The sequence below is a fragment of the Gordionus sp. m RMFG-2023 genome, chromosome 4 (genome assembly GCF_954871325.1).
Source record: "Gordionus sp. m RMFG-2023 chromosome 4, tfGorSpeb1-WG-v2, whole genome shotgun sequence".
NCBI classification, from domain to species: domain Eukaryota; kingdom Metazoa; phylum Nematomorpha; class Gordioida; order Chordodea; family Parachordodidae; genus Gordionus; species Gordionus sp. m RMFG-2023.
Window position 1 is genome coordinate 20,414,124 of NC_088778.1, and position 9,733 is coordinate 20,423,856.

Here is a 9,733-nt window from a genome sequence, read left to right on the forward strand (position 1 = left end):
AGGGATATTGGATACAATTTTTGTCTTTGAGTAGTTGACTTTCAGTCCGTATCCAAAGCAATTTTTGACAAACAATGACAGCAAGTTTCTTAAATTGTACTCAGAGTTAGCTAATATGCATACATCATCGGCATAGCATAGAAAATTTAGAGAGTTGTGTATGTTATTATCATATTGTTGATTCAGATATTGAGGGTTAAGAGCATGTTCTTGTTTGAAGGATTTATTCAGAATATCGTTCATTATTACATTAAATAGCATAGGTGATAAAATGCATCCTTGTTTCAGTCCTCTGTTGGCCTTAAATGGTTGTGATTTTAAGTTCAGATGTTGTGGTATCACGTTATGATTATCGTATATTATTTTTTTAAGCGAAATCAGATGTTTATCTATTCCTATGTCCTCCAGTAAGGGCCAGATCTTATGCTGTATGATGGAGTCAAAGGCTTGACTTAGATCAATCATTAGGGCAAATATTGGGGACTTATGCATTCTAGCTTTCTCCAGAATAACCTTAAGCGCCATGGTTAGTTCCGTCGTGTTCCTGCCCTTCCTATATGATGTGATGGCGTTTGAGAGGTTTCCATCGATGATTGGTTTAATCCTGACGGCTATAATATACGTGAACATTTTTAGGGTAACTGGGATCTGTGCAATTCCTCTGTAGTCCTTCAGGCTAGTCGGGTTCTTATTTTTAGGGAAATTAAGTATTATCGATGTCATCCATTCCTCTGGGAAATTGCCAGTATTCCATATCTCATTAAAGAGGGGAAGCAGTAGACTAGCACTTAAATCAGCATCTATCTTCCAAAGTTCCGCAAAAATCCCATCGATTCCGGCTGCTTTATGGGTTTTTAGTCTTTTAATGGCATTGATTATATCTATTCTGTTCATTAAACAATTAAATGAAAAAATGGTGTTAATTAAATGAATGTAAGATATAAAAATTGTTAATTAAATGAATGTAAGATATAAAAATTTTCGCTAAATAATAACCATTATAATAATAATATCCATATTTAACAGATAGTTTATTTGGAAAACAATGTATATGATTGTTTGCAATATATAGATTTGGTCGATGAATTGTATTATAATAATACTATAATAAAAGTATTAATTTTTACAGCAATAAATTTTGTCTTATTTCATCTCAAAATTTAATAGATAACCCCTCAAAAAAATTTATCCTACCCCCATTAGCAACTTACCCCCTACCCCCTCAAAAAAATAGGATGCAAACTGTTCCTACCCCTCCCGCTCATGTAGACGCTGAACTCATGCCTCGAGACTTTGCGATTTTTTTGGACTGTTAGGGTTAAACAACATTACAGGCATGAAATCAGAGACCTGCAGAGATACCATTTGCACGTCCCGGATTAAAAAAAATTTTAGGCCCGACCCGGCCCAGATATTTAAAAAAAAATATTTTGGGGGCCTGGCCCGGATTTTTTTTTTTAGCCCGGCCCGGGTTTAAAAATTTTAGGCCCGGTCCGGACATTTAAGAAAAAATTTTGAGGGAACCCGGCCCGGTCTGGATTTTTTGAAAAAAATTTTTTTTTTAGACCGGGCTCGGAATTTTTTAAAATTATATTCGACCTGGTATATACAAAAAATTTATCTATTTAGTATTTTATCATTTTTTTCGGCGAGTATTATCATTTAATAAGCAAGTATATTGCCGATTTTTAAAAACGGCTAACTCAATATTTTCGCCAGAAAAATATTGACTAAGCTTCGAAATTTCGATACTATATGTCTAGACCTTTGCTCCTTCTATGAGCAAAATTTTCAGGCTTGAATAATATTTTTCTGGATAAAAAACTAAGTTAGCCGTTTTTACAAATCGGCTCAAAACGAGCCGTTTAACAACGCTATTTTATTTTATTTTTTTCTAAACAGATATTTAGTATATTACAAATTGATACTATAAAAAATATGAGTAAATAATATTTTGAGAATATACTATATTAATTGTATTTATAAAAAAAAATAAAACTGATATTTTAATTAATAAAAAAACATATATTATATAATAATGTATTTAATCCTTTGCGTATTTATTCCATGGCAGGAAAATTATAATTTTATTATGTAATAGATACTATGAGTGTTAGCTAGTGTTAAATTTCACCAAACATTATATTAATCATAACTATAAAATCATTATAACCATATATAATTGACGATTATAATAATTCATGTTGTATAAATTTTTTTAAAAAATACGGCCCGGTTGTTTTTAAACAAAATTTTTCAAGCCCGGTCCGGGTTTTTTTAAAAAAAAATTTTCAGGCCCGGCTCGGGTATATTTTAAAAATTTAAAATACGGCTCGGCCCTGATACCCGAGCCGGACCTGCAGGTCTCTGGGTACAATTTTAACATTTATTTTAAAGCATAAGTAATATATAAGCTTTCATGATAGGAAATAGTTTTGTTAAACTGCTCGATTTGAACAGATTTTTAAAAACGAGACTCATTTTATTCAGAAAAATTTTACACAAGTCTAAAGATTTTGGTCATAGATAGCACGAAGGTTTGGACATCTATTAGCTAAATCTCGGCTTAGGCTATATTTTTCTGGCTATAATATAGATTTAGCCATTTTTAAAAATTGAGGATTATTCACTCTACTTAAGAAGAAATAATAAATTGGGATATTTTTTATGAAGTTCATTTTTAATGATTCCTATTAAAAAATTTATCAAGGTTCTGAATCTATCAAAATTTTCAACCAGGTTCTGTCCGGGTCCGGGTTCTGGCAAAATTTTAAAAAGGGGTTCGGTCCAAAGCAGGTTTAATAGGCCAAACCCAAACCCAGGTTTGGAATCCGAGGTTAGGATTCGATCCAGATTTATAATTTTTTTAAGAAAATACAAATCAAAAATATATCAGTAAATAAATGTGAGACATTGGATTTTAAAAGAAACTTAAAGATTTGCAAAAATAATTTATTAATAAAAATTTGATTATTGATCTTCAAGAAAAATATTATTAATTATATTTGTATTTTTATAAGTCTCTTTCCCTTTTTTAGTAGATTTGTTAAAAAAAATATTTTACAAAGAAAATCTGAGATTAAAGATTAAAACTTAAATTCAAAGTAGTAATTCAAAATATGTACTTGTAATTTTAATTATGATCATTTTAGTAATTATGAAATGATTATATTTATATTTATAAATTTGTTCAAATTAGTAAAATATTTGAGATATATAAAATAGCTTGAAATTTTTAGGCGTGCTCCAGGAAATTCGAAATATTTAATTTGTTACTATTATATTCTTTAATATTTTTGCTTTTTTAATGAATTAAATATTTATGATAAAGTGTCGCGTGATAAAATATCGCTAGGCGATATGATTATATACAGAATAGATTTGGTCGATGTTTAACAATATAGGTATGTATTACTATCTCTGCCATATCCCTATCTACCCCCCCCCTTCCTCGCCGATCATGTCGATACTAGAGTACTCTATTTCTGTTAAATGAATTTCGGTTTAAATTAGATTTTTCAAAGTGATCTCCATAAAGGATTTAAACTTTAGAAATTATGAATCACCATGGGTTCCATATCCCAATTTTATTATATGTCCATGATCCCAATACGACATATACATTAACTCAGACACCGTTAGAAAAACCATTGAAAACTAGTACTATGATTATAATAAATATCTTTCGATTAAATATAATATATAATTTTTAATATTATATTATAAAAACATGCTGCATAAATATTTTTCAATAAATTATTTACAATTTACTAACATAAAAATTTTAGCAGTATACTGAATAAAAATTTGAGGATTTTTTTAGCGAGCCTTTTATTAAATTCGAGGGAGTACAATGCAGGCTCTTCCCTCCCTTTATATAATTACGGCCAATAACTAACAATTTTAGTAAATGGTTAGAAAATATAAATATTTAATCACAAAACTCATAATAAAATGACTGTAATAATGTTTATTCTCTTTTATATTATGATTTAGTAATTATAAAATTTTATTAATACTGAACCAAGATCATATGATTTTATTAATAATTATAATATCTACATTACTTGTGCGATTAATTTTTTCACTTGATTTCCGATAATGAAATTCCGTGGCGATGTAATTTTAATTAAAGTACTAAATTCTTATTCTTCATAATTTAGTTAAAAGAATTCATAATAATTGGCCGTAAAGTTCCTCTCAATAATGAAAAAACTCCTATATATAAGATGCGGATATTTGCTCCTGATAAATTAGTTGCTAAGTCCAAATTTTGGTATTTTGCTGCTAAATTAAAGAAGGTTAAGAAAACATCTGGCGAAATTTTGGAAAGCACCCAAGTTAACCTTAATTTTTCATAAATATATGTTATATATTCAGATACAAGAAAGAAAAGCTTTGAAGATAAAAAATTTTGGAATTTTATTGAAATATGAATCCAGAAGTGGTGTACATAACATGTATAGAGAATATAGAGATTTAACAGCTTCAGGTGCCGTCACACAATGCTGTACATTTTAATCAAGTTTAGATATTTAATTAATCTTTTTAATAGATCGTGATATGGGAGCTAGACATAGAGCCAGAGCAAATACAATTCAGATAATTAAAGTAGATGAAATACCTTCCTCTAAATGTCGTCGGGTTAATATAAAACAATTCCATGTAAGTATAATTTATATGAACATAAAATGCATAGTGTTGAATTTGAGATAGAGATAAATTATTCTTGAATCTTAGTGATTGACACTTATATTATTATATTTAAGCTGGATATATTTCATTATTGTTATATATATTTATATTAAATATTACATTTATTATATAGGATAGTAAAATCAAGTTTCCTCTTCCACACCGTGTTGTACTGAAAAAAAATAGATCACTATTTTCAATTAATAGGCCTAAGACATTTTTTTGATGAAATGTATTATTTGATTGTTGTATAATTATTAATCTATTAAATTATTTTTATAAAAAGAATAGACTAAAATGTTTATATGATTTCTTTGTTCAAATGACTTATTTACTTTAAATTCTACTTAGTCAAGCTTTTAGTAAAACATTTTTTTTTGAATATAATCTTGGCTTTTGTTCGTAACATTTTTGGTGGAACATACAATAAAAAAACGAAGAATGATTTGTTCAATTATTGGAAGCTTGAGTATAATCAAATAGTATTATTTTTTTCTGTTATACCCAAAAACTTTTTATTCTCATGCTCTTCTAAAATTTTATTTATATTCAATGTTTTCATAATAATATATTAGTTATTACATCAAATATTTATAAATTTTTTAAAGGTTGTATATATTTGAATGGGATCTGATATATCACCCCATCAGGCCTAGAATGGTTATATTTTAAATGCAGTAAACTGATGAAGATAAATTATAAAGGTTTAGGTTAAGGAATATAATTTTATAAAAAAAGTGAATCAGGTTTTAAAACATTTAATATATGTTAAGGATTTCTATTGAATTTATCATTACATTTTTCTTCTTTATTCATGTATTTTGATTTGTTAGTATCAACATAACTTGAAATTAATAGATAAATATATTATTGGGTAGATATTTTTCCCTATTTATAAATCATTACATTTTTCTTCTTTAGTCATGTATTTTGATTTGTTAGTACCAACATAACTTGAAATTAATAGATAAATATATTATGGGGTAGATATTTTTCCCTATTTATAAATTAAATATAGAACTTATCAACTAAAATTATAAAAAAATTTACAATTATATACTTAAATAAATTTGTGCCTAATCCTGTTTTATTTTTATAATGATATTTTTTACTAATAGTAAAATATATAATTGACTGATCAATTTTTGATTATAAATCAAGCCAAACAATTTATACATAAACAGACAGGGACTTATAAATCTCAGATTTTTTTGTTAAATTTTAATAGACGATCCTGGAAATAAAATTTTGGTATATTTCATTAGATTTCAAGTTAATATTTTGATCGATACTATTTGAGAATAAATATCAATATGCTTCTATTTTAAGAGCTAAGATGCTAAATCTATATATCATGGATGTAAACGCTGGTATTTTTACTGGACCCTTTTTAAAAGTGTAGGGCTGGAAACCAATATTAAAAATTAGATTAACCCTTCAATACTCTGGTGAAAAAAATGACGTTAGTACTTGGGGGTTTAATATACCCCAATTTCAAATGTTTACATTCATTAATTTTATTTAATGTAGGGAGATAGAACTAACCTTAAACTTGATAAAATATTTATTTTTATTTCTTAAGCTTAGATAAGATGAGAATAATTATAATTTGTGCCAAAATTTTCTAAAAAAACTTACTTTTTTTAAATTTCAAATATTAAATTAAAAAAATAACACCTATCATAATCAAAGATTTTCCAGTATCATTGGCATGATAAATAATCTCTTCAATCATTTTTGGTGTTATGAACAAGTCAACACATTTTTCTGGAGTGTCAGCTTCTTTCCCTTATTCTTTTACTCCTGGCAAATGAATAACTAAATTTTGTTGATGAGTTCTTATTCTTTGATTAGTAAGATCTTTTTTGAGAAATGAGTCAGCTGGTGAAAAATAAAATAACTCCACCATAGAAAATCTTTACGTTTCTTTTTCATATATCTCATTCAAAATATAAGATATTAAAATTTGTTTTTATAAATTTTATAATATAGTAGTATATAATTTTAAAAACCTTAATAAAAAATTACAAATTTACTTTGGTGGGGTCTCACAAACCCCAATCAGTCACAAAATGTTTATAACTTAAAAACTACTCAAATCAAAATATATGAAATTTGAAATATAGATTCTAAGATATATTTGATGAAGCTACTGAAGAATCCAGATCATAATATTAAACCGTTTTTATGTAATATCATTTCTAGCATGCCTAGGGTTTCATATATTCCACAGAGTATTGAAGGTTTAACGAAATATTGTATTGGGTCTAAATAGTCTTGGTTTAAACAATATTTTCTATTTCTTGTAATAGTAATTGTTTTATATTAGTATTGGTTTAAATTCAAATTATTATTTAAAAGAATAGAAATAGTGATGTAAAAACCTATAATTTGTAGTTTAAAATAATCATGAAACATTAATGTTAAAAATGGCTTAGAATAAACTCAAATTTTACTCTAAATTTTTTAACTAGGAGTTTCAGTGATGTGAACAGGCGCGTAGCCGGAAATTTTCTACGAAGGGGAGGAGGGATAAATTTTTTTTGGAGCATTAAAAATTTATTGGAACCAATCATTTAAAAATATGATAATTTCAACCACAAATATATTGGAAAATACAAAATAAATATAAAATAAAACATTTTATAATTATTCAAAACTTATTCAAAATATCATTCATAAATGAAAATTTAATCTGCGATTGGGCCAATTTTTAAATTTGTGTTGGGGATTAGATCTCGATGAGTAAAGCTAGTAGTCTATTCAATCAATTTTAAGATTTCATACTTTTGATATTGGTTTTTATTCTATGTAATGAAAAAAAGGTCTTCTAGTTTCTTACTAATTGGTATCATTGCCAAAATATTCAGTAATTTTAATGAATTTGGAAAACTTATTAAGTTCGTCTTAATTCATTATAATATCCTAAATGAATAGATAAAAATTGATATGTAAAAATTTAACTTTAATAAAAATAAACCACAATTATACATCAATATTGCAGGACACTAACCTTTACAATCTCAGGAGCCTTAAAAAAATTTTATAATATTATTTTCAAAATAAATTACCTTTTTTTTAGCTAACATTTTGTAAAATTTACCATGTTTTTTTTAGCTAACTTACCCTTTTTTCAGTAGTATATAAAAAAATTGAGGGGGCTCTTTATACATTTCAGGGGACTCGAGCCCCCTGCCCAGGGTTTCGAACTGTTTTGTATAACGGTTCGGTTCGTTCCGGTTTTTAGTTTAAAATTTTATAAAGGTTTTGTTCCATTTCGGTTTTTTAAAAAAAAATCATATCGGTTCGGTTCGGTTTATAATTTATAACGGTTCTTTTCGGTTTGTTCCGGTTTTTATAAATTTAATTTTAAAAAAAATTAATCATTAACCATGTATATATTAATTTTAGAGAAAAATCTTTTTAGTTTATAATTTCTTATTTAATTTATCCATGATAATCTAATAGATATTTTTATTAAATTTAGGAAATATAAATTAGACAAATTAGTTTTTTTTTATTTCAAAATAAATAAGATAAAAACAAACATGCGTAATAATATGTATACTATACTATTTAGGTTTAAAAAAAGAATTCGAACGGATAACTAAATATTTTCTAATATTTCAGGATTTAATTTAGTTCTCTGCGCAGAGAGTATAAACTTAAGGCTTGAAAATGCTCTTTATACGGAGACCTGCATAGCTGGAACTGCTAGCACAGTTATAGCTAACTTATAAAGTTCTGGCATACTATTCTTTACATTTTCCCAATAATTCAAAAGATTAGTATCTTTTTCTAATCTCTCTATATTATCAAATGACCGAATTATATATTCTATTTCTATACATTTATTATAATTTTCGATGCCCTGAGAATTATTCTTATTAAGACTTTCATGCGACTTTAATAAATCTTCAAAATCATCACCTAAATTATCCTTCGAATACGAACACGTAGGCATAGTATTTAGAATTTCAATATTCTGATTATTTAGATTTTGTATCAAGTTCCAAGTTTTACAAAGATGTTTTCTGGCGATCTCTCTTTCTTCAAAAGTTAAAAATACATTATATCTAGGGTCGAGATAAATAGCAGAGCAAAAAACTTCATTTTTGAAATTTATTTCTCGTGCTTTCATCGTAGAAACTAAAAGTCTGGCAAATGGAGTGTCTACTTTACTCGTTTGCATGAGACATTTGATCCACGCAGCATAAAAATCGCCCATGGTCAATTGTTCACTTTGTAAATATTTTGTCAAAACATAAGCTGGATATAAACCTTTTAATATGTCACTAATTATTTTAAGATATCTTATTTAATTAACAGATAAATTGTCTAATCTATATAAATTAAGTATTTAAAGAAAAAACAACAAACCTGGTATTATTTGATATATAATGTTGATAATATAAAAATATTTAATTTGATATATAATGTTGATAATATAGAAATATTTAATTTGAAAAGAAATCACCAATTTAAAAAATGCCCCTAAGGAAAATTAAAATTTTAAATTTAGGTTAATAATTTAAAATTAATTATTTTTAAAACCGTTTTGAACCGGTTTAAACCGGTTCAAAATATTTATAACGGTTCGGTTCGCTCTTTTAATATTTTCTTCATAACGGTTCGGTTAAGGTTACGGTTCAGAAAATCATAACGGTTCATTCCGGTTTTGCGGTTCGGTTCGGTTCGAACCCCTGCCCCTGCCACCCCCTAGTGACTACTGCAATAATGATATGACAGTATAGAAAAGTTAGGCACTAAAGAAATATTGTATGTAATAAGTTTAGAAAGCAAAAAAATATAACGCGATATAATAACCCACCAATCAAATATTTATATATATATTTATAATATTGGGATTAGTAATGGCCCCATTCCTAGTTCTAGGTGCCAAAAATTTTTATTTTGGCATTTATCAAAATTGGTTTATATACTATTGTATAGGTAACATCTTGCTTTAATTTATATAAATTTTAGACATGAAATATTCTAAATTTTATAGTAACTGGGGTTTCGCCCAAGCCAGGCC

General features: G+C 26.8%; 1 protein-coding gene across 1 annotated transcript; it reads left to right on the forward strand.

Annotated features, from left to right (window-relative positions):
• The first annotated feature begins 4,069 nt into the window (after window positions 1-4,069).
• On the forward strand, window positions 4,070-5,143 carry LOC135928207 (large ribosomal subunit protein eL20-like). Its single transcript, XM_065464596.1, has 5 exons — window positions 4,070-4,119; window positions 4,164-4,340; window positions 4,381-4,510; window positions 4,556-4,665; window positions 4,829-5,143. The coding sequence occupies exons 1-5, from the start codon at window positions 4,102-4,104 to the stop codon at window positions 4,919-4,921; spliced, it is 528 nt and encodes a 175-aa protein (XP_065320668.1). The 5' UTR covers window positions 4,070-4,101; the 3' UTR covers window positions 4,922-5,143.
• The last annotated feature ends 4,590 nt before the right edge of the window (window positions 5,144-9,733 follow it).

Coding starts and splice junctions, on each gene's coding strand:
- LOC135928207 (XM_065464596.1), top strand. Junction 4,341..4,380: donor AAATTTTGGAAAGCACCCAA/GTTAACCTTAAT, acceptor TTATATATTCAG/ATACAAGAAAGAAAAGCTTT. Junction 4,511..4,555: donor AGGTGCCGTCACACAATGCT/GTACATTTTAAT, acceptor TCTTTTTAATAG/ATCGTGATATGGGAGCTAGA.